At 40.0% G+C, this 24,231-nt stretch overlaps 1 protein-coding gene across 1 annotated transcript in view; it reads right to left on the bottom strand.

Moving 5' to 3' along the window:
• Nucleotides 1-24,231, bottom strand: part of LOC111325683 (dynein axonemal heavy chain 6) — a 69,499-nt gene that overhangs the window by 32,005 nt on the left and 13,263 nt on the right. The window contains exons 10-35 of the mRNA XM_088745543.1: nucleotides 23,387-23,592; nucleotides 22,214-22,498; nucleotides 21,389-21,511; nucleotides 21,074-21,247; nucleotides 20,529-20,747; nucleotides 19,033-19,322; nucleotides 18,182-18,414; nucleotides 17,524-17,714; nucleotides 16,753-16,833; nucleotides 16,152-16,310; nucleotides 14,704-14,825; nucleotides 14,439-14,548; nucleotides 13,834-13,895; nucleotides 13,176-13,280; nucleotides 12,509-12,627; nucleotides 11,725-11,799; nucleotides 11,483-11,570; nucleotides 10,744-10,994; nucleotides 8,853-9,084; nucleotides 5,989-6,042; nucleotides 4,721-4,866; nucleotides 3,775-3,843; nucleotides 3,464-3,650; nucleotides 2,545-2,618; nucleotides 1,217-1,391; nucleotides 1-169 (exon numbers count right to left, since the gene is read on the bottom strand). The exon at nucleotides 1-169 is cut by the window's left edge and continues 101 nt beyond it. Of these exons, the coding sequence (XP_088601669.1) occupies nucleotides 1-169; nucleotides 1,217-1,391; nucleotides 2,545-2,618; nucleotides 3,464-3,650; nucleotides 3,775-3,843; nucleotides 4,721-4,866; nucleotides 5,989-6,042; nucleotides 8,853-9,084; nucleotides 10,744-10,994; nucleotides 11,483-11,570; nucleotides 11,725-11,799; nucleotides 12,509-12,627; nucleotides 13,176-13,280; nucleotides 13,834-13,895; nucleotides 14,439-14,548; nucleotides 14,704-14,825; nucleotides 16,152-16,310; nucleotides 16,753-16,833; nucleotides 17,524-17,714; nucleotides 18,182-18,414; nucleotides 19,033-19,322; nucleotides 20,529-20,747; nucleotides 21,074-21,247; nucleotides 21,389-21,511; nucleotides 22,214-22,498; nucleotides 23,387-23,592 (3,999 nt within the window). The remainder of the gene's footprint in view (nucleotides 170-1,216; nucleotides 1,392-2,544; nucleotides 2,619-3,463; nucleotides 3,651-3,774; nucleotides 3,844-4,720; nucleotides 4,867-5,988; nucleotides 6,043-8,852; nucleotides 9,085-10,743; nucleotides 10,995-11,482; nucleotides 11,571-11,724; nucleotides 11,800-12,508; nucleotides 12,628-13,175; nucleotides 13,281-13,833; nucleotides 13,896-14,438; nucleotides 14,549-14,703; nucleotides 14,826-16,151; nucleotides 16,311-16,752; nucleotides 16,834-17,523; nucleotides 17,715-18,181; nucleotides 18,415-19,032; nucleotides 19,323-20,528; nucleotides 20,748-21,073; nucleotides 21,248-21,388; nucleotides 21,512-22,213; nucleotides 22,499-23,386; nucleotides 23,593-24,231) is intronic.

Here is a 24,231-nt window from a genome sequence, read left to right on the forward strand (position 1 = left end):
CAAGCGCGCGCTTGAGGATCTGACGCGTGGTGGTTTTCCCGCCGCCAGCTGGTCCTACCAACATAACACCATGCCGCACTTGCAATGTGCTGTTCAACTGAATCACCTTGTCGATCTGTGAGGGCCAATACTGAATAGACAACTCGCCCAACGCCGCCTTGGCAGCTTTCTAAAATAAGAAATACAAAATGGTGTTAAACCACATCAATGATCACGTTTAAGCGAAGAAGGGAAACGTGCGAGTTGGAAACCTTGTATAAAACTACAAAACAATGATGCCCTCCCTTCTACACCTACTCTCAACTGTGTCCACTACATAAATCAGTATTGCGGTAGTTACGATTGAAAGTTATAGAGAAACCTGACAGAGTAGAAGGACATTTCAATGAGGCATATTTCTACAAGGTTTTCAATAACTTTTCATTTGCTTTCCCCAAGGTTTGTGTCTACCACAGAAATGAGTACTGGTTATGCTTGAAAGCTATAGAGAAACTTGACTGAGCCGAAGGACATTTCAGTGAGGCATATTTCCACGAGATTCTCAATTTTTTTTTTTCTACAAGGGCTGTGCTCGAAAACGGGACGTGAGGCGAAACTCAAACATGATAGCCCGCACGTAGGCTAAACAGACAGCGTTAACAGGTCTTATAGGCAGCAGTCGACTGCTGACAACCGGCTTTTATTGAAACCGACAGCGCTGAATAACGAAATGCTACGTCAGATGATATGCGGTTAACAACGCGGGCTCAAGCGCGCGAGGTCCAAAACTTGGCGAGATTAGCGGAAAACAATAAGGGATGACATACAAAACCGAAGCATTTTGTTGTCGTCAAACTCATTTTCCTATTTCCTGAGTTTTTAAGGAGAAAATTAACTTTCGAAAATTTTTGGGGGTGTACAAAGCTTTTGGAAGTTGTTCGATGAAAGAAAAGCGGCACAGAGAACGACGCCTCAAAGCAACAGAATAGGAAATCGGCCATGCAAATGACTCAAACTCCGTTCCAGCGGCAAAACTTGGCGCATGCGCATAGGTTATTCAGCTCTGTCATCGAGACCTTCTTATTTCCTACTTTGCTAGGTTAGAAAGGCACAGAGAAGTACATATAAATCAGCAGAACAGGACCTGGGCGGTTTAAGGTAGAGAATGCAACAACAGATTGAGATCAATTCCGTTATCTAGAGAACTTCACATATATACTCTGTATTCTATAGTCACCTTCAGTAGCTTATTGTCGGGAACTGGTGGATCTAAACCTGGAAACAAGTCTGCCAAGATGCTCTTGAACAGTTCAGCATCCTCTGCGACAACCTTGGGAATGTTGGCATCCTTCACTGCGTTAATAATCAAATGTGACTCTTCTTCTTCCAGCGTCTCAGACGCCATGTTTAGACTGCCGAAAGATTATAAGAAAGTATTCAGGATTGCATCAGCTGGTCCCAACTTCGCAGTAATAAACCCTACCTACGGCGTAGTGGTGAGAGCGCTCGCCTTCCACCACTGTGTCCCGGGTTCGATTCCCGGACCCGGCGTCATAAGTGGATTGAGTTTGTTGGTTCTCTACTCTGCTCTGAGAGGTTTTTCTCCGGGTACTCCGGTTTTCCCCTCTCCTCAAAAACCATCATCATTTGAATTTATTTAATTAAGACTTTATTTGGATTTACACACGACCCCACAAGCTGTTCAGGTTTAAACATTATCGTGTCTAAATAAAGGATTATTATTATTATTATTATTATTATTATTATTATTATTATTATTATTATTATTATTATTATTATTATTATTGTAGCAGTGGAAATAAGGCATGAAAGAGGTCATGGGTTCACATCCCTTACGGGCCTGAATTTTTTTCAGGCTTTATTTTCACTACTAGATAAGAAGGGTTTATTACTGCGAGGATCGCTTTCATACATTTCATGAAACTGCAGTACACATATATAATTTTCATATATCCAAATTCATTAGTCCCAACTTGTTACTCTCTACAATTGAAGTGATAAAAGCATTTGAGTTGAGCTTGTCTTTAATGCATCTTTTGAAGGTTGAGTAGCATAAGTTGTAGCTTTCTTTCGTATGAATGATCGATTAATAAACTTTCCTCTTATCTTAAATGCCCTGCCAAGAAAATAGGAGAATAGTACTTATAATATCACCGTCTCAGCGACATTCCACGTCTAGATACAACACCTAATTCTTATAAAGAGCCAAAACGTTGAGTGAAGTAAACGCTGGGAAGGATTAAAATTGGTGCAATTTTTAATCGAGTGTCGAAAGTAAACCAGGATTGCTCTGGTTATGCTTTACATCGCTCTCTGATTGGTCCAGTAAACTCTCGCTCCTTTCTCAACCAATCAGATTCAAAGCTAAATTTTTTCCTACATGGTTCTCCGCGTTGTCCCGCGCTTCAGACAGTTTGTTTGTTTTAACTTTGAGTTTTCATTGGCTGATTAGAACATTAACGTGTTTCTGATTGGCTGTTATGATTACTTTAGTTTTTGTTTTAAAAGGCTGAATCGAAAACCTTTGTTAAAGATGCTAATTACCTTGCAGCCCTTCGGCGCTGTCCAGCCATAAGAAGAACTGATTTTATAGCTCGAAGTCCGAAGTCATAGTGATCCTGCGTAATGAGAAATGGCTGAGTATCTCAAGAAACACTGACGCGTAAACATTCAAGTGGAAGCCGTTGAACAGTACGGTACAGTTGACTATCGTGTACGAAAGCTAAAGTCTGTGGATGACTGAGAGCCTAGTGTGTTACCATTAAAATGACGCAGATTTTTCTCGAGGGTGTTATTGTGGTGACAAACATGTAAAAAGGGTTTTAAGAAACTATGGTGCTGCGTCGGTGGGAAGTAGTACAAAACAATTTGATATCGTAAATTGGCTAACGTAGAGAGTTATTAAAGCTGACGTTTCGAGTGTTAACCGTTCGTCAGAGCTAAACACAGGGTTCGTACACTTTTTCAGGCCAAAGATTCAAGGTCATTTCAAGGACTTTCCAGGACACTACTTGGAAATTTCAAGGACTTTTTGTAATGACAATTTTACCTCAAAACCAAGAAAAATGTTTCTGTTAACATTTGTGTTTTGGGTTTACCGATGGTGCAAAACAAAAGCAGATATTTTTCGATGTTGTTCAATAAAAAATCAAGGACTTTCAAGGACCCAAAACGAAATTCAAGTACTTTCAATGCCTTGAAATCGGCCTCCTGAAATTCAGGGGTTTTCAAGGGTTTTCAAGACGCGTACGAACCCTGTAAACAGTTTACAATACCAACTTATTTGATAAAAACAAATTATCAGCTAACATGTACCAGTGAGGACGAAAGCCATCTTTGATATCACTCACGGGAAAGCTAACAAGCATTCTCGCGTGGTATATAGACCAAAATGAGAAAAAGGCATAAAGGTTACATTTGTCCACTGTCCAGAGTAGCGTTTATTGTCTTAGAAATAACTTACCTGTTGAGAAAGCTGCTTGCTTGCAAGTTGATAAAGATTCACGACTTTTCCCGATAACAATGCAGCTGCGGTGAATCCTTCAGAAAACAGAATTATTTCGGCGATTAAAGCATAGTCGGGCACCATCATGGCAACCGGACGGAATAAGGATTTCAAATTGTCGGGCAACTCGACTCTACCCGCATACCTGAAAACAAAGAAACAATTCGATTTATTTCAGGTTCCAAAATAAGTTCAATGTCTGATTGGTTGTAGTGGTTACTTTGGTTGAAGTTCTACGACACCCAATCGAAATATGCTCTATTACATACCCTGGGTTCATAGTAATAAACATTCCACAATTGGCATTAAGTTTGATGTCACGTCCTTCAAACAGAAACCTATAAAACAAACGAGTTCACAAATTAGGTTTGGAAAGAAGAAAAGCAACAGGCCTCACCGTTATAATTTGGACTTAAAAAAATTGTTTAACGAGGGACTACATCAAACTACCGTAAGACAGAAAAATCTTAGTTTCTTGGTTCACATCTGGTAAATTTGCGTCATCATCGTGTTATAAAGTCCCAGCACACAATGCCACAGCAAATTTTAAATCTAGCCATTCCTTTTGCAACTCAAGGGGTTGAGAATCAAACAAAACCCTAATATTCAAATCCCTTCAAACACTACAGTAGGCAAAATCGTGGCGGAGCCATTTGATGTCATGTGCAGTACACTTGTCCAGCAGTGTGATACAAAACGGCATGGGGTGTTAGATAGTAAAATACGGAAATAAAAATATATACTTTGTTTCCGTAAGGCAAAATGAAACTTAATGTTAACACTTTTTGCAACAATGACTGCTAACAAAATGGTCAAACACAGCTAATGCTATATGCGGGTTGTGTAAATTGGCTTTTAATGTTCCATGAAATAATAATAAAACAGCAACAGCAACACAGAGCTTGCGCATGCGTAAAGGGACCAATTTTGGTTGGCTGCACGCCAATTTTCCGCGCAAAATTTCAAAGGAAAAGTAAATAACAACCACTGTCACCCAAATTTGCGAAGAGACACGCTGAAATCTGTAAAAGAAAGCGTACTGAAAAGGAAAACTCGAGACTTTTCGTACTGAGATTCGCCGAAAAATCTCTACTTGTGTGGTTGTTTATAGGATATCTTGACTTGGACACCCTGAAAGCAAACCATCTTGCCTCTAAATGTTCGCATGTGCACAGAAGTTTAACCACTCTGTTCCGCTAATCTAACTTGCCTCACCTGGTAACGTTATTATCTTTAGCCGTTTTAATGGTGTGAAGCTGTTGAGCGATGACTGATAACACTTCTACATCAATACGATTGAACTCATCAAAGCAGAACCATGATCCAGATTGAGCCAAACCGGAGAAAAACTTGCCCATCATCTGGTACACAAGCAGATAAGCAAAAAGAGAGAGAGAAAACGCAATCAGTTCATAGTCCAGATATGGCAGAGTCAGTTTGTACACTGGTTAGCCTCGCCGTTTTCAAGCTTACAAAATCCAGTGTGCTAAGAGAATCAGCGTTTATTCGGAGCCTTAACGAGCATATAATCCTATATAACTCCCAGAAGGGATTAACATGTAACTTCTCCTTGTGATATTCATGCATAATCCAGCGAACAGGTAATCAAAATACTCAGGTAAAAGCTGCTATTTTGATACGACTTCAAATTCTCGTAACTTACTTACAAGGAGATGTGTAGGAGCTAGAGGGGAGAATTAACAATCGGATCTTATAATAATAATAATAATAATAATAATAATAATAATAACAATAATAATAATAATAATGACTTTATTAACGTGTCTATTTCATCTATCAGTTGGGAATCCCCACTGCTAATAAAGGGCACCTGACTTAACTGTCTAAAATAAAAATTGAATTAAATATAGGTAGATCTTCATTATAAACTAAGAATAAATAATGTACAGGAATCGTGAATAAGAAAACTTACAATTACGAATTGTATAGATAACAGCCGCTGCATCCGTCTAAGATGTTACTCAAGTCAAACCTGCGTATAACGGTTTTCCACTGCCTAAGACTAGCAGCTTGGGAGTTAATGGGCCAACCTCGTTCCTAGGGCCTTTTCCCTTAGTTGGGGGTGGGGCGGGAAAAGGCCCTAGGAACGAGGTTGTCAAAGGGTTTGAACAAAATGTCATCACTTATTGACACGGAATATAAGGATAGATATTACAATGAAGACAATTTCAACAGTGTAGCGACAAGGAATGCAAATTAATTTTTAGCAAAACAACGTCTTTGGAGGGCAACTGTTCCTTTTTTACCCGAGAATCTTATGCGCCAGACCTGCATGCTCCTAAAGAGAGCAATACAACGTACACTTCTTCCCTCGTCGAATTAAGATGTTTATTGAAACAATCTTAACGGCTAGTTGCAATTCTCTTCAAGACAAACAAGAAAAGCAAATATAGAGTACGTCATTTGAACGAGAAATCACTGAGAGATCATCCTTCATCATGTAAAACTGAATAAAAGGTTACCTTATAATCAAGTCCTTCAGAACAGTTGAACACAAGACACTGTTTTCCCATGGCCTAAAACAAAACATGACATGCGTGTTAGTTAACTTAAAAAAACAGCCTTTCAGGAGAAACAATTTCCCATTATATATATATAACTGCAGACAGGGTGCACACTGTTTCGACCTATGTGGGTCTCGTCAGTGCAGTGCAGACATTGGACCAAGCTCTGGAATAAACCATTGCCTGGGCGCTACACTTGTGGGACCAAGTGTAGGCATGTATATTTAACAATTATTCCACGAGCGCACGTTGGATATGAGATGATAGATAGCCAACGAGGCGCGTAGCGCGTAGCGCCGAGTTGGCTATAATCATTCCATATCCAACAAGCGCGAGTAGAATAATTGTTTTATTAAAAAAAACGCCCCCAAGATATCAGACATAGCTTCTCGACTTTATTTTGTAAGAAGAAAACGGATGTTACATTGTACAGATGTTAGATTATGGTATATTGGCTCATATACCATAATGGCTAAGCCAATAAAAAGTCTTGAATTGTATTATCCAATGATCCAGTTTTTAGTAAATATATATATATATATAATGCAGTTAATTGTGTAGGAAAATAAAAATTAAAACTTCGCACTACAGAACTGTTTCGAAAGGGTCTGGTGGTACTCTCTCGTCAGGTCCATAAAAACACCGGTTACCTAACGTTCCTTTTACAAGTCGATGGTTCAAGCATGCCTTGTCAAGTATTTGGTTGAGTGCCGGCACGCACTCGCCAGCTCATTCCTTTTGTTCAAGGTGCCCGCCCCTGGTCTGCATATGATGAAAAATTTTTCTGTTATGCAATTACGGCCATTATTTTCCAGGTCACGGAAAACTCCGTTTCGGCGTCCTTTAGGGACCAGATATATTTGCTCAACTCTGTTGCGTTCCTTTTGTTCTCATTTCTAAATGAAGCCGTATGGTTTCTAAATCTTGTTCTAAATTTGTTCGCAGTAAGCCCGATGTATGTTTGCTTTCCCATGGGACTTTCAACCGTGAATTAGCCAATCGCCACCTAGCGGACAAGAGTGCTTGTCTCTACAATTGCATAATTTTTCACGTGATTGAGAATTATTTGCGAGGGAGGACTTGTTGTGGGCGCTGAATATTCTTCCAAATTTGGCATGCACGAATAAAGCTCACTTTCAATGTGTTCCCATTAAAAATTTTTCTTAGCGGGTGCTCTGGTGTAAAGGATTCTTTTACGATGCCTAAAAATTTCTTTCCCACGTTAGTAGCAATGTTCTTACTGAAAGGTGGGTTATACCAAGTTATATTTCGGTGTCTTCTTCTCCCTTCTCTACTCGTCTGGTCTTTAGTTGTTGTGTCAAATTTTAATTGGTGATTATAGCCGCTTGCTTCTAACGCTTGCTGATACATGGGTGCTGCTTTGTCGAAGGATACCCTGTCCGATGAGATTTCGCTAAGCCTTTTATTGATCGCCAGGGGAATGTTCTTTAGGATGGAAGATGGATGATTGCTTTCACGGTGCACATAAAGCGGTGCGTTGTTAAGCTTTGTATATGGCTCATAAGATCCTTTGTTTAGGTTCAAAGTGACTTCGAGAAAGTTTTATATTTATATAAACTAGAGCAAATGGGACAGAGTGGAACAAAGTATAAACAAGGGCGTAGGCAGGGGAATCCTGGGGTGCCCGTGACCCTACCTTGGTAGGCCTTTTTTAGAACAAACAACCTACAATATCCAGGTGGCGAAAACGCCATGACAATATCTTGGCCGTAAGAGCCATTGTTGAAAAGCCCACTTTTTTAAAATTTGGTTTTTTTTTTTGTAAACTATTTTCGTCAACGGCTCTTGTATTTAGTTAATATGGGCCTTCATGCCGCAATAATACGACTGAGTCCGCCGATACACGCGGGAGAGCAGCGGTGTAAATGGTGAGTAGCCTCTGTGACCCCCCCTTGGATAAATCCTGGCTACGCCCCTGATAAAAGTCCTCACAAGGAATCAAACTTCAGACGATCGTTGGATTCCGTGCTCCGATGCTCTCCCATTGTGCTATAGAGAACTCTATGATAAGTTAAGCTTTTATTGGCTTCATAAGTGACAAGCGTCTTTCAATCTAAAAAGATAAGCAATGAGTAAATAGGATTAAAAAAAATGGCAAATTTTTAGCTGGATAATAAATGCAGAAAGTGCTTTTTTCGTCCTACGACGGGAATGGAACGAAAAGTTTTCTTTATATGTGCAATTTTTATCCCGTGCTCGTGACAAGACGAAAAATTAGTATTCTTAATGAAAAGTAAGTATTTTGCTTAAAGTGTCTATACGGCCAACAGGGTTTTTATAGTTATGGTATGCAATAATCATGTAAAAAAGTATTCTTAAATAAAAATTGGATTCTGACGAGTCTTCGCCCTGAAATCGAGCTTTAAACTTCCCGCTTTGGCCACGCCCATTGAAGGCGACCGTGAGTCGGGGCAAAATAGAGATTGGGTTCCAGAATGGGTCGTGACGTCAAGTCAGGAACGCGCCAAATACCGCCAGTGGTTCATTTCACTGTTTTTTTCAATAAGGTAAAGAGTTTTCGGCAACATAAATATGCCCGATAGATGTGTTGTAAAAGTACTGCGTTTGTCAAGCAAAGTAACAATACGACTCTCGAGACGCTCCTGGAGTGACGTCACTCATCACCAATCTTCCCTTACGCGGTCAACTTTATTGGGCGTGGCCGAAGCGGGAACTTTAAAGCTCGACTTTAGGGTGAAGAGGCGTCAGAATCAAAATTTTCTTTTGAGAATACTTTTTTACAGGTTAAAGAGATACCAAAACAATAAAAACCCTGTTGGCCGTACAGACACTTTAAATACCTTTCCAAGATCCTTAACAGTTTCTGTTTTACCAGTACCAGCTGGTCCAGCAGGAGCGCCATTAAGGTGAAGATTGAGCGCTCCAGTCAGTGTTAGATAACATCTGTCAGTCAGTGGGGTAATGACAAGCCGCGGAGAACAGCCAAGATATTCATAGCCATACTCAAACACTGCATTGCTGTGACGGACCATACAGGCTTGCCGCTCGTCATTCCACTCGTAACGTAGTTGCCTAAAGATTAAGAGCATTCTTGCCTGTTAGGGAGTAACTTCTGGCAACAATGGGCAGCAAGGGGGGTCGCACTAGATAGTTCTAAGTACAGTGTTATATGCAGAGTCATTACTGGAGGAAAATTATTTTAAAGAGACGAGTTCCCGATGAAAGCTTTCCGATGAGAATTTCTGAGTCTATGGCATGATTAGAAACATTGATGAAGCGTCAGCCTTCACTTCTTTCCACACTATTGCGTATATGGATAGAATCCTGGGGTTTGTTTCTCGAAAGTCCCGTTAACTTAACGGGCCCGATGCCACATTTTAAATTCAAAATTTAAAGGATAGCAAAAGCTGGTTCTAGCACACGAATGAATCCATTTTGTTTCTGATGGTTTTAATGTATCATTTTCAAAACTTTTAAAATCCCCATCTTGAATGAGAACAGAGCAGCTTTACGGGCCCGTTAAGTTACCGGGACTTTCGAGACACGGGCCCCTGGTGTGTGACAATTAACACATAGAAATCGAGAGAGAACAATCAAGTTCATTTAGAAGAAGTCCACTCGTCGTTCAAAACTTAACAACTCGACTGACTCATGTTTTTGTTCAATACAGCGCTTTACGATTGTGCCGTAAAACCAAACCAATAAATAGTATGGCAGTTACACAGAAGAAAGGAGAATACCTTTGAGAGCCAATGAGAACTTAAAGTAAAAACAACCAAACTGCCTCAGGCGCGGAAAAACGCAGGGCGACCAAGTCGTGATTGGTTTCAATTTTGCATCTGATTAGTTGAGACAGTGGCGCGAGTTTTGAAGACCAATCACAGAGCGAAGTGAAGCAAAACCAAAGCAGTCCAGGATCGCTTTCTGCACTAAATTGAAAACTGCTTTAATGATACAAAAGGGTATCGCTATTTATTACACGACTCGGGCAGTCAGAGGGTCAATAACTAAAATCAACCAATCAAAATGCTCTATTGCCGGTCCAATGTTCTCCAGTATTGGACCGTGCACTGTCCCGAATAGTCCCGAATGATACCACACTTGTGTCCCTTTGAACTTCAGTCGTATAATAAATCTCTTATTAACCAAGCCTACTCGGGACCGTACTGGAAGAATATCGGCCCTCGGTCTTTTTTGTACGGACCTCGCTGCGCTCGGTCCGTACTGTCAAGACCTCGGGCCGACATTCTCCCAGTACGGCCCTCGCGCTAGGATTTTTAGTTTTTAATTTCTATGTAAATACGTTCCACCTGAAGAAGGCCGAAGGCCGAAACGTCGCCACATTAAAGCTGGAACAGTTAGAAGTTTGCTTCATGTTTCATCGTTTTACACTTATATATATATATATATATATATATATATATATATATATATATATATATATATATATATTGTGATGAGTGGGCGACCCCTGATGAGTGAGCGACCACGAAACAGGCTTGTAGGGATGAACTTGTAGTTTACTTGTCTTTTTCCTCCCACAATATATACTTCGCTCTACTTCTATGTATTGAGCACTGTTCTACGAAAATCAAGTCACACTTTATATATCACAGAATAGATTGCGAGTAGCAGGGCCAAGAAAATGCTGTATTTTTTTACGTTGATACTCTCTCCGATATCAGTAGTGTGGTGACTATTTTGTATTGTAACTAATATTTGTGCCATTACCTGGTCCACTGAAAATCCTCCATCTGATAGACCTGATTAGCAATCATGGAGTCCAGGACATCACGGGCATGCACATCAATTGTTAACAGAGCTTCTAGTGTTTGGTGCTGATGAGGGACTAGTGATGACGTTACCATCTGTGATAAACTGTGGAGGACCGAGACTAGTTTTTCTCTCTTGTTCTGAAGAGCTTCTTTGGGTTTTGTCGTACGGAAACACGTCAGTACGTCACGATTGAAGACAATTTGAGACTAGAATGAGGACAGAATTTGACATTAACTGATTTGATACTTCGAAAATTACAATTGCAAATAAATTTACTTAATTCATGAGTTGAAAATTTTATCCATCAACTCGCCAATTGTGTAGGAAAGTTCAGAAAGAGGTTACTGAAATAAATTGTCAAGACGAGAGTGTATGTTGATACTTGTTGATGCATGTTGATATCATACGTTCTGCTGTTGCGAAACGAGTTGAAAGATTTGGGGGCGAATTAGTAAAGGCGGAAACAAAAATGTTTTATTACAGGGGGCAAACTCGCAAAGGTGGTCAAACTTACAATATGGGGAAACCACCGTAAAACCATATCTTCAGTTAAATCTCAGGTTTTCAAAAAATATTTAATACTTTTAACATTGTGCTGAACTTCGACACTCCAGAATTTAAGTCGTCATTGGTGAAATGAAAAAGGAGGAAATTTGAATAAAATAGTCCCGTGTGTTAAAAGTTAATCACTTACAACAGTCAGTATTGCTTGTCCTGGATGAGCCAAAACCCACTCAGAATACTCCCTCGTGCCATAATCCACTAAACACTTTCTTAAGTGCCTGTTATGAAAACAGAAAACAAACAATGTTCAAAGTAACTTTGAATTGAAAAGAAAACGATCCAAGAGTTGACCTTAAACCTTTGCAACACGCACGCACGCACGCACACACAAAATGACTGCCTGAGCATCGTGACACTTTAGAGGATACTTACATCTTGACAGTCTCGTACATAGCGAGTTCGACACCGAACAACCACGACTCCACAGTTCCCCTCGCTCTTAAAGTTCTATCAGAGAGAAACAACATTTTAATGAGGCAATTAAGGTTGCGTTCGATGTGTTTGAACACAAGCCAGGAACAGTGGATCTACCAAATTAAGGTCAATCTTACTGGTTAACTCCCAAAGAAAGTAAAGGAAAAAAAAATCTTTTTCGTTTTGCCTCTCGTTTTTTCGGGACAAAATTCTAAAAACAATACATTTTTATTGTAAGTATGGTGCGTAACAAACACAGCTGTAAAAACAGATGGTTATGTCTTTCATTTTTTTGGGAGGCTTACGAGGGGTTCTTTCCATCTTCTCAAGATATTTTTAACTGTGCGAAAACAAAACCGTGTACCTCATTAAGAGGCATGGTTCTGGTGGGAAAAAACACATACGTGTAACCTCAGGTAGTTCCAAACCTAGCTATCCAAGAATCCATTCCCCCCTCCCTCTCTGGGATTCGTAAAGAGACGTAGGGCTATTTGACAGAGAAATATAGGAAGACCAGGTGGAAAGGCTAGTCACCTTTGCAGCAGTATATTTACCTGGTCACGAAATACGATGTAACGCGTTGCGTACGTGACCAAATAACGACTGCGAAGGGAACTGGGGAGATCAATACAATACAATGCAATACTTGTTCACAGGACTTTTCGTTGCGAGCAAAGATGTCGTTATCGCTGTGATGCCTTGGAACAAGCTAAAGGTAAAATAAAAGTATTTTTTTTCTCACTTGGGCAGTAATACACTTTCCCCTTCCTCTGAAGTCATGTTCTGGATCTGCGCTGGAGAGTGCGCTTGACGAACAATGCTCAGCTGATAAATGTTGCCAAAACATTTTCTCAAGTGAGGCTGTTATGAAAAAAAAAAAAAAAAAAAAAAAACACAAGAAAATTAGGTGAGGTTTTTCAAAAGGATCTGGCAGCCGTCAAAAGTCATTTTAATTTCTTACGTTTCTCGCCTGCCTTGATTGAGACATTGCTCAAGATTTTACGAATCGCACGTCGAGAAACTTCGAATTGCAGGATACGAGGAATATATTTTAGAGAGTCGAAACTATTAAAATTATCACTACGAGAACGCCCTGACCTTCCTAGAGGCTTGTGCCTTCGACGCGAGTTGACATTTCTTGGCTTTTTCTTGAGTTTTCACCATCTACTTTGACTGTTATCGAAAACTCTTATTCAGTCCCTTGGCAAAAAAGAGGAAGTGTTACCTTAGTATACACCAAAAGCAAATATGGCGTCCAATTTGAATTGCCATTGTTCTGGACTCACTAGCCTCGTCTTCACGCGGAAACACAAAAGGATTATAACATGTATGGGAGGCTGGTGAGTCCAGAACGATGGCAACTCAAAATGGACGCTATATTTGCATTCGGTGTATAATGGATTACATACCTGGACAGCATTGGGGTTCTTGCTATTGGCCAATATGTCAAGCAAGTCTTCGTTGCTAAGGAAGTAAAATCTCGCAAACACCAATCTCTTTGTTTCAAGGTAGTCCTTAACAATAACAAAACAGAAACAAAGAATAAACAAAAATACCGCGAAACATCGTTAGAGCACAGGGAAAGTCCCGAATGTGTCCAGACATTCTGGACAATAGCCTGTCTAAGATAAAAAAAATTCGACGTAATACAAGGGTAGTCTGATAAAGAGGTTCACCCTTGAATTCCCAGAAGAGATTAACATGTAACTTCTCCCTATATTATCAATACATTATCCAGCAAACAGGTAATGAGAATATTTAAACTTATCAGTTAGAAGTTGTTATCTTGATCTAACACCAAATTCTTGTAACTAATTTACAAAGAGATGTGTAGCAGCCAGAAGGGACAATTTACAATCAGATCTTGGGACTTCAAGGATTACAAGGATATTTCTCTTGACTGTCGAAAGACGTCCGAGATTGCATTGGTTTAGCTTTGCTGTTCTTGATCATTGGGTAGAAATCTTGCGCCAACTGCTCAAACGATTATTTTGCGTTTCAACTGACTTCTTCTGCAATTTATTTTTTCCAAGAGTTTACTGTCCTAACTCAATTACGGAAACCCACCTCTAAACATCTGTGAATTTTCTCTAAATGCGAGTTACTTGTTTGCAATACTTCCAGCACACCTAACAGTGGCCAAAATGCAAATATATTGACGTTAATACATTACCACGTCATCAATCACATGATAGCTTTTAGATCGAGTGGGAAGTAGCGATTTGTTATTATGTCGTTTTAATTCGAGTGGAATGGTTCGTGTGTTCTTGTGAGATCAGAGCGTGACAGTTCCTTCCATCCCCTCTTGACCGCAAACCCTACAAGAGTTCTACGACTTCTTCGATTCAATTTGATTCTATACCCCGCCGTTCTCTCTAAAAGAAGCAACATTTCGTAGTCGTAGCCTATGATGATACCCGACTTAAAGAAGGCCAGTAAACTTCCAAACATTTCTCACCCACAAAATACGAACAGTATCATTATCACACGTACAATAGCCTAAGTTTCGCGACCTGTCTCGTACACAATATTTTTTTAATCGTCACACGACTCTCCTTCCTTGTGTAATGATCTGTACAACGTTTATACGTGACCAGTCCTGAAAACACCCTCCTGGCCAATCTAACATGGGATCAAATGTGTGTTTTTGTCTTTTAAACAATGATTTTCACCTGCAGCTGTTGAGGCCTTAAAAGCATTCGGTTTATCAATCGTTCTTCTCATAATGTCTCTCCAGGATTTGTCGACTTGGGCAAACAGGCGGGCTTCATTTGGAAGTTGCCTGTCAAAACAAAAAGAGTATATGAAAGCGATCTCCGCACTAAAGAACACTACTTAAGCAGTAGTGAAAACAAGGCCTGAAAAAATGCAGGCCTGTACGGGACTTCAACTAATGAACAGACGATGAAAAAGCAGTCCAAAAGACAATTTTCCTACCTTTGTATGTCGGCAGCAGAAAAAATTGTCTCAAGATAAAGCCAGTTCCGCTGACAGAGAAGCCATTCATCCAGTGTTCTCGCAAACAGTTTCAATTTTCTGTCCCAATCTTCAACCAAAGCCTGAGGATATTCCAAAGCAAAAACACAAGTAACGCATTTAGATATATATATATATATATATATATATATATATATATATATATATATATATATATATATATATATAACTAACTGCAGACAGAACTGTTTCGGCCTTAAAAACTAGATCATTGGATAATGCAATTCAAGACTTTTTATTGGCTCAGCCATTATGGTATATCAGCCAATATACCATAATCCACAAATATGGTAAGCGTACGTGTCAGCTTAAAATTAAAAGGGAGCTAAAAATTTAATAAAATTTAATAATTCAATTTAACGTTTTTAATAAAACAATTATTCCACTCGCGCTTGTTGGATATGAGATGATAGGTAGCCAACGAGGCGCGTAGCGCCTCGTTGGCTACCTATCATCTCATATCCAACAAGCGCGAGTGGAATAATTGTTAAATATATATAACAATATTGTGGATCATTCTAGAGCCATAAGAAATGCCTTAACCCTGAGAATGACTAGCATCTAAATTCTCCATACAATGTCACATTAATAATTAATTAATCAATTAATAATTAATTAATAATTAATTAATTATTAATTGTTAAATGTATATAACAATATTGTGGATCATTCTAGAGCCATAAGAAATGCCTTAACCCTGAGAATGACTAGCATCTAAATTCTCTATACAATGTCACATTTACAAAACTCAGAAAGTTGTCGTCAATCTTGCTCTGCGGATTGTTTTGAAATCCTTGATTCCGCCCCTACTAAATTTCAACTTAAACTTAAGGAGGCTATGCACATAAACTGGGAAAAGCCTAATTTAAACCAACAAGTTCATCACGTCAACATGACGCTTACGCTTTAGGCTTTATATTCTTTCCAACACTTTGTTTCTCACTCAAATATGTAATTTTCGTCACTTAATCATAATTAATTATGCATGTTTCGCCTAGTTGTTATATAGTCCTAACGCTTTTTCAAATATTCTGTAACTGACGATGATGTTCGTAACATCGAAACGTCTTCGAAATTAAAAAATGTCGTACTCTTCTTGAAGATAACAATGTCACCCCTAGATCAAACATTGAGGTCATGACAAGAAAAAAAATGATCGCCAACTAAAGAAGCCTTGATTGTCAAACAAATTGTCCTTGTTAGAAATATATGGAAAACAGTATGAAGCATACACATGCTGATGTTAGAATGTAAAGGGTTAACTGCTGCAAACTGGTTGAATAAGCGCTCTTTGAACTTCTCGTCGGCCTTTGGAAAATCTGCTTTTAACTAGAGAAAACTTTTCTTGTCCAGCGTGACAGGTTTACATTTTACCAACATTACAATACCTTGATTGGCGTGACAAACCGCGACCCTCTGATGTTAGAAAGCGTGACCTGGCTTTCCTCTACAGCTGTAATAATATCATCAGCACCCGTGATAATGGCAATGTCACGGCTTGTGTGGGCTGACAGCTGGAAGTCTGTATGGTTCCAATAGTCCATCACCTAGAAGAGAAGAAGTTACAAACACTGCAATTAAACAATCACTTCAGAAGCTGACACCCCCTTTTCATTAGCTTGCATACACTGGAATTTGTTCCTATCCCAGCAAGCTATCTTGAATCGAACTCACTTCCTGGTGAGTTTCTGTCCGATTCACAGTAACTAATCCTGCTTTAACCCTTAAACTCCCAGCAGATTAACCTGTAACTTCTCCCTAAAATATCCATACATTATCCAGCAAACAGGTAAAAAGAATACTCAAACCTATCAGGTAGAGGCTGTTATTCTTGATCTAACTAAATATTCTCATAACTTATCTATAAGGGAACGTGTAGCAGCCAGAGGGGAGAATTGACAGTCAAACCTGGGACTTGAAAGGTTAACTACATACTTAAAAATAAGGCATCCTAGATTATCAATAATAAATGTCAACATTCCTGTTTACCTTTTGCAGCATTTGCTCCAGCGTTGCCTCGTTGCTTGCATATGAAGATATGTCCGAAATCTTCTCCTTGTGTTGAAACACCTGAAAGTAATAACCAACCACATTTTTACGTATGATGCACGATCCTCGCAGTAGATAGCGCTATTTATGCAATAGGGAAAATCAGACCTGAAAAAAATCAGGCCTGTACGGAACTCGAACCACTGACCTCTGCGATACTAGTGCAGCGCTCTACCAATTGAGCTAACAAGCCAACTGGGAGCAGGCCGTTAAGTTGATTCGTAATAAACCCGTGAAAGTGATAAATGAGATACAATGAATATATGAAGTTCATATATTTTGAACTGCGGTATTAGATACGTACGTTCTCCATTGTATCTCAACCACATTTTTATTTGACAAATAGAGCAAATTTGAATTGAGTGTCGAACATACTCCGAGATTATGTTGGGTTTCATTTACTCCGTGATTGGTCCAAAAAACTCATGCCATTCTCTCAATCAATCAGATACAAACTAAAGCCAATCACGACTTGGTTACTCGCGTTTTCCCGCACTTTAAGCAGTTTACCTCTTAAAGGTGATTTTCTTTCTTCTGATGGTCGCTGTGATCACTTTGATTTTGGCTTTACGACAGTCAAATAAAAACCGCTCTAAAATTCATTCAGTTTTCACTGTTTTCATTGCGTGCTTTGGAAGTAACTCAGTGAGCATATTATCTGTCAATATTGAGAATAACTTATAATGTTCTCGTTGTATGACAAACAGTTACCTTGAGTTGTAGTAAGTGTCCCAATGTGAAGTACTTGTCGCGAACGATACGTGTTCCAATAACATTTTGGATAGCTTCCCAGTGTCTGGTTCTCAGCGCAGGATTTCTTAGACTCGTAATGACTGGCATGCCTTGCTTAAAGCTCACCACCTTCTGTTTTATTCTTGGTACAACTTTGGTAGGTGGAAGACCTGTCATTGGAAGTACATTTAAAAAGTACCATCAAAGGAGTTCACACTTAGAAAAGCATAGGCCGCCATACTATATACTTCAGAGCAGTCTTCATTAAGTGTCGAAGTAATCCTGTATTGCATTGGTCTCGTTAACTTCGATCTATGATTGGTTCACAGAACCTACGCTGCCTTCTTAACCAATCACATACAGAACTACAACCAATCGCGACCTGACCGCACGTGTTTTCCCGCGCTTGACGCCGGTTACGCGCGTCAACCGTTCTAATTGGTCCCTTTCGAAATTTCTCTCTGTTCTGATTGGCTCTCGTGATTATGGTTGAAGGAAGCTCCCTCGAAAACAGCCGGCCAGTAACGCGTTTGTATTATCTGGTCAGGCCTTTCCAAAATTAATGATTCTTTTCAGAATTATCAAAAACCTTAGAAAACAAGCAGGAATGAAGCCCAAAGAGAGCTCCGGTCGCTACCTTTCTCCAGCAAGAACACTGTCTGTATAAACCTTGTGACATCTCGCTGTACTTCGTCTACGTTTAGGGTCTCAAATGGTGTGGCCTCCCACTGATCGACCAATCCTTGCCACTCCTGCAAAGACTCCCATAAAAGGCACCTTAGAGTCAAGTCCTTCTCAACTTCTGTCACCTCAGATTGCAGAGAAGTGGCCTGAGGACTAGAGTGACCTGTCATGGTGAGAATGGCTCCCCTGCAAAACACAAAAAAAGAGAAAAAGCTATCACTCATGATAGCACTGAAGGCAGGAGACCTTATAATACAAAGAGCCACGTCGGTCATACTATGTGGGACTTCACTTTTTATCATTATTTTCGAGAAATCATCAATTGTAGTCTGCGTACGAAACCACGTTAGCGAATTTTCGTCTACGGCACCTTAACATTTTCCGTCTAACTCTTTGACCCCTAAGAGGGGACAAGCATCTCATTCCTCCTGACAGTGTCATCACCCCTGAGTCAAGCGTTAAGGACAAAGGAATAGAGGAAATGATCACCAACTCAAGACGCTCTTGATTGTTAAACAAATTCTCCTTGTCAGAACCTTTGGAAATGTATCGAGAACAGTATGGAGAGTATGCATACTGAAGTTAGGGTGCAAAGGATTATGAGGTGCTCTAACGCCGTTTAGGACAATAAATACACATCGTGGAAGCCTCATGTTAAATTCATACGGCCACTGTTCATTTTTCAAATGATGGTCTTCTAAACGTCGCCGTTGTGAGGGCGAGCAAGTAGATGTAAAATGGTTATTTCTCTCAACGTGTATTTCCATTTTATACCATTCAAAATATAGACAGAACGAGTCTTACTCGGTCAAAGCCTTCTTCTGCAGAGAAGACGACATAGAACTTCCAAAGCGTTCCTGATATGCAACATAGTTACGAGCCTTGGTTGACAAGTTAGCCAGGTCTTCTTTCAACAGTTTCAACTTCTCTGTGGCGACTTGAGGAATATTGTCAGCATCCAGCAAGGCAGGAGAACAAACCTTGTTTTTAATGATAACCAGTTCACGTCGAACTGTGCTGATCAGTTCATTAAGAGCTCTACTGTGCCTCTGGATATTTTGATCCTTCTTTGCCTCGCAGTACAGAATGGTTGACTACAAGAAAGATATTTAAAGAGTTAGAAATTGAATGAAGGGAAAATAAAAAGTATCTCTACAAATCAAGACGCTCACCTGTGTTCAGCTATCAAAATAACTAACGGGAATTTAGCAGGGGACATTCCATGAGGTGGTTCTTCCTGTTCACTGTTTCAAAGTCGAATTGGAATTTGGAATATTGCTTATATGGAGGGAGGAGAGCTGGAGGACCCGGAGAAAAACCTTCCGAGCAAGGACGGGAACCAAAAACAAGCTCATACAGTAAAAAACCCGCATACAAGAACACCCATTTTCGGGGTTCAGGCTGATTGGGTTCTTATATATCGGGTATTTTAGCCTGAAAGTGTTCTCAAGTGTTCTGAATTTTTTACTTCTAAAAAAATGTAAGGGATTTACTAACTATGATGAAATACATAACTTTGAGAGAAAATTAAACTTGAGACATTCATTTTATTGCATATTTTTCATGTAATTGCAAGACTTTTAATTCCAAATACAGTTGTTGTACATTTGCTATACACAGCAAGTGAAATTACTAGCATTTGTACAAAGATCTTAGTGCAATACCACAGTAAAGCTACAGACACTGTTTGTTCTATTAAACTGAAAAGGGAAGAGTTTTTATGCATAAGAACAATTTTCAATTTTCAATTTTCAGGCTGAATGTGTTCTTATGTATATATATATATGCTCCTTTTATACCAAATTTCAGCCTGGGTGATCTTAATCCACATGTTCTTGTATGCGGGTTTTTACTGTAACCCACTTGAAGCCGAATTGAACCTGGGTCACAGCGGTGGGAGGAGAGCGCTCTTATCGCCATCCCCACTCCCCGAAATTATTAAAAAGTCTGTACGAGCCAAGTGGCCCATAAGGCCTACGCTTAATTCCGGTTTCTGTAGCATGAAGCAACAAGGAGTATTTCTAATCCCCCCTCCCCCCCCCCCCAAATGGGATGCTAATCCATCGTAGAATTACACCCAGCATTAAATTCGCCTGTACACATTTGAACAACTGGGTGAAGAGAAGCACTGTGCGAGTAAAGTGTCTTGCCCAAGAACACAACACAATGTCCCCAGCCAGGACTCGAACCCAAGCCACTCGATCCGGAGTCGAGCGCACTGACCATTAGGTAACCGCGCTTCCTGAAATTACTAAGAGTGAATGTAAATGACATGGGTTTGTGATCAAACTCGTCTTTACCTTCAAATGTTGAAAACTCGGCATCAGCGTCTGATACAAAGCCAGCTCCTCCGCTGATATCGTCATATCAAAGTTCCGTGCGATGCTATACATGCGCGTTACAATGTTATATTCCTCTTCTAGAGCTGAGATCTCATTGCCCATTCGCGACAAGAAGATCAGATGCTCCACGAAGGCTTCTACAGTCTCTGGCATTTTATCAAGCTTCCTTGAAGCATGCTAAAGGAAAAGAAAAGTAAGTTGTAGTCTGCAATGGGCCATTTTACAGTTGTGCACTTAGTTGCCAAGCCTTTGATTTGGAGTGAGGCTGAAGGTGACCTTGTTGTGATAGAGACCTGTATCTAGTTCGCATAATAACTAAGTCATTCACATTTAAAAGCAGCAACGTTTCTATCATAACAAGGTCACTCTTAGCCTCGCACCAGTTCAAAGGCTTGGCCACCAAGCCCACAACTGTAAGATAGACTATTGTTTTTCGACTGTGTTCTGTAAAGATCACTTTTGCAGCGCGTTTCTTAAAGTTGCAGAGAAAAGAATCACCACACCTTGATAACATTCAGCAAGACGTCATTTCTTTTAGCCGCCATGACAGGAAGGTGGCGAGCCACTGCTTCAAGAACCTTCTCTAGGTAAGGAAGACAGTCGCTTTGAAATCCAGTGATGTCCACCTGAAACAATCCAAGTCTTTTGTGCAGCACCATCTTGGACATCTCAAGAACCTGAAATAATTAATAAAATCGCTAAAAATTAATAAAACACGTTCCTGATGTCTAGCTGCTTTTCCACTCGTCTTCATAACCTGCCCGTCAGGAACAGGCTACTTTTATTTCAGAAATTAAAAAAAAGAGTAATTGTCTTACCTCTTCCGTGTGTTGGTTGAGAACAACATAGAACTCTTCCGTGTTCCATTCCCTCTCTTTGAGGGAGCCATCGACATCTACTCTGCGTGACTTGTCCACCATAACACAAAATTTCTTGTATTTCTAAAATGTATCATTTGACAAAAAATGAAAAGCCTAGTTCAGTTTGTGTTCACGTTTGTAGTAACACACGGAACAAAGAAGGATTTTGGCGTTCTGGAGTAGTTTTCAACGGCTTCAGACTAGAACTCGAAAGCTTAAAGTTTTAATAGTAATACAATCACAGCGCGCTTGAATGTAAAGGAATTTTAACCCTGGTTACTCTTCTATTTTCAACGATAAATAATTTTGTTGTCTATTGAACCATCGTTTAGTAGTTACTTCCCAATATACTACTGTATAGAGAACGATTACGTCTAGGGTGCTAATAGTCCAATCTGTGCCAGCACGTTACAGGGAATCGTAAATTCACAAAGTCAATCAGAAAAAAAAAAAAAAGTACAAGAAGCCAACAGGTCGTGATTGGCTTTAGTTTCGCATTTAATTGATCGAGAGGTTAGGGTAAGTTTTCTTGACCAATCACAGACTATAGAGGTTTTGCATGGCAGCCATGTTGCATGGCAGGAACAATGAAAATATTTTGTATAAGAAAGAAAAAATTTTCCCATCGGAAAAATAATCTATTGTTCCTGCCATGCAACATGGCTGCTGTGCAAAACCTCTCTATTGACCCAGACCGAACTGAGGCAATCCGCGATAATTAAGGAAAGCAAATTGGAAATTGCTCTAAAAGCTCTCCTTGTCCGCATCCCCATGGAGTATCACCTTTGAAAAATTTAGTACATTATCCACTTCATCGTTGATCTGATGAAACATTAGACCAACGTCATTCTGATAATCAGGATCTTGGCCAAACAGCAGCTCTGAATCTGGCCACGGAATCTTCCTGACCCTCTCCTCCTCATCCACATCACGTGACAAAGCATATACTACATCGCCGGCTGGAGGATTGACATAAACCGACAATTGTGGATCATGGACCAGACTTTTGAAGGAAGCTGCAGTTTGTTCAAAGCCATATATAATGTCTTGAAGAGCGGTTTCAAAATCCTACGAGGAATATGCACGAGAGTAACACGTAATGTTGCGTCCAATCAAAGACCTGGGAATCCTTAGGGCAGGTACCAGTCATTGATTCAACCTCGTACCCAGGGTCTCTCATCTTCTAAAGCGATAGAGGGGCGGGATTATGAAAGCCCCTGGTAACGAGGTAGTCATAAATTATGCCCTTGGGAGGGGGGGAAGAGGGGGTGGAGGATTTTTTAGGGGATCACAAAGTTTTCAGAGGGAAAAGAGGGGGGTTGGTGGTCGCTAACAGATTATAAAGGGGGACTATACAAAATTGACTGCTAATTAACTGACTGAGGGGGAATAATTTCAATACTACAGAGCCTTGGGTAGGACCAGGTAAATTTCATTGACACAACCAAAATCCTCCTGCCCCCCCTACCGAGGTGATAAAAAATGACAGGTCCCTACTCTCCCTTAGAGATCAGGATATTGTAAGGATGAACACGAACATGAGTCTTCCAATCGTGATACAGCAGGCATGCGCAAAGCTGCTCTATTTTGGCGGAAAAACGCACCAGCCGTCAACAGTCGAGGAGGAGATTGTGCGAAAATGGCGCCGAGAGAAAAACAACAGACCGACACGTTAGTTTCAGTCAGGAAAAGGCTAAACAATAGCTGAGCTAAATTCGTTGCGTATAAAGATTGCGAAAAAGGCATATGATTTTCGTAGCATTTCGCTTAAAAGGCTACGAAATTTCCAAGTAAAAGTGGACTTCGTCCTGGCAGTTAAATGCCATTGTCAGCATTCTTGTGATTTCTTAAGCTAGTGCCGTATTATTTCTGTCTACTAGAATCTAAGCTAACTTGGTTGAACTTCGCACGAACTTAGCTAAAATCAATTTACCCTGAAGTTGTTGCTTGATTTACCTGTTCGGTAGGTTTGAGAGAAACAAAAGATCTGGATGTCAATGAGGTTTGACTGCTAGTTGACATAACTGAAGGATCTTTTCCAGATATGATAGTCATGGTGTCATCATCAAATGACGTTCCATCGCCTGTGTAAGGTGTTGATTTCCCCCCTGTCTGTGGTCTTTGGGCAGATTGAACTTCAAATGAGACTGTCTTGTTATCAACTAGAAACGAATTCAGAGTATCTGCATTTTTGTCTGTGAACCACTCTACATATACACCTATTTTGAGAAAGGCTGTCGGTAAAACTCTTCCTCGAAACAGCTGTATACGTTTTTACTAAGAGAAACTGTGAATAAGGAGTTTCTAGAATTTCTAGAAAGCTTGGTCATGCAATATGTGAAAAGAGCCATCCTGCCACAACAGCCAGAACACAAGTCATAAATTAAGTTTAATTCGAACAGGTCATGATCAATTGCATGCTGACCAATAAAGTGCTTTTCGATTAAGCGTCGTAAATCCACATCCAATCAGAAGAAAGGAAATACCCTTGGGAACCAATGAGAACTCGAAGTAAAACAACCAAATCGCTTAAAGCGCGGGAAAACGCGGGCAACCAAGACGTGATTGGTTTTAGTTTTGCATCTGATTGGCTGAAAGGATGTCGCGAGCTTTCTGTCTAGATCAATCACAGGGCATAGTGAAGCAAAACCTATACGATCCCGGATTAATTTCAGCATACACAAGCACAACTCGAAAATATCGTACTGTTACTAGCTATGGTTCGGTTTTCTTGTGCCTCATTAGCCTTTTCCATAGTGCAAAGTAGTAATATTCCCTTTCTGGGTTTCATAGTAAATCTA

Source organism: Stylophora pistillata, chromosome 14 (assembly GCF_964205215.1).
Source record: "Stylophora pistillata chromosome 14, jaStyPist1.2, whole genome shotgun sequence".
NCBI lineage: Eukaryota > Metazoa > Cnidaria > Anthozoa > Scleractinia > Pocilloporidae > Stylophora > Stylophora pistillata.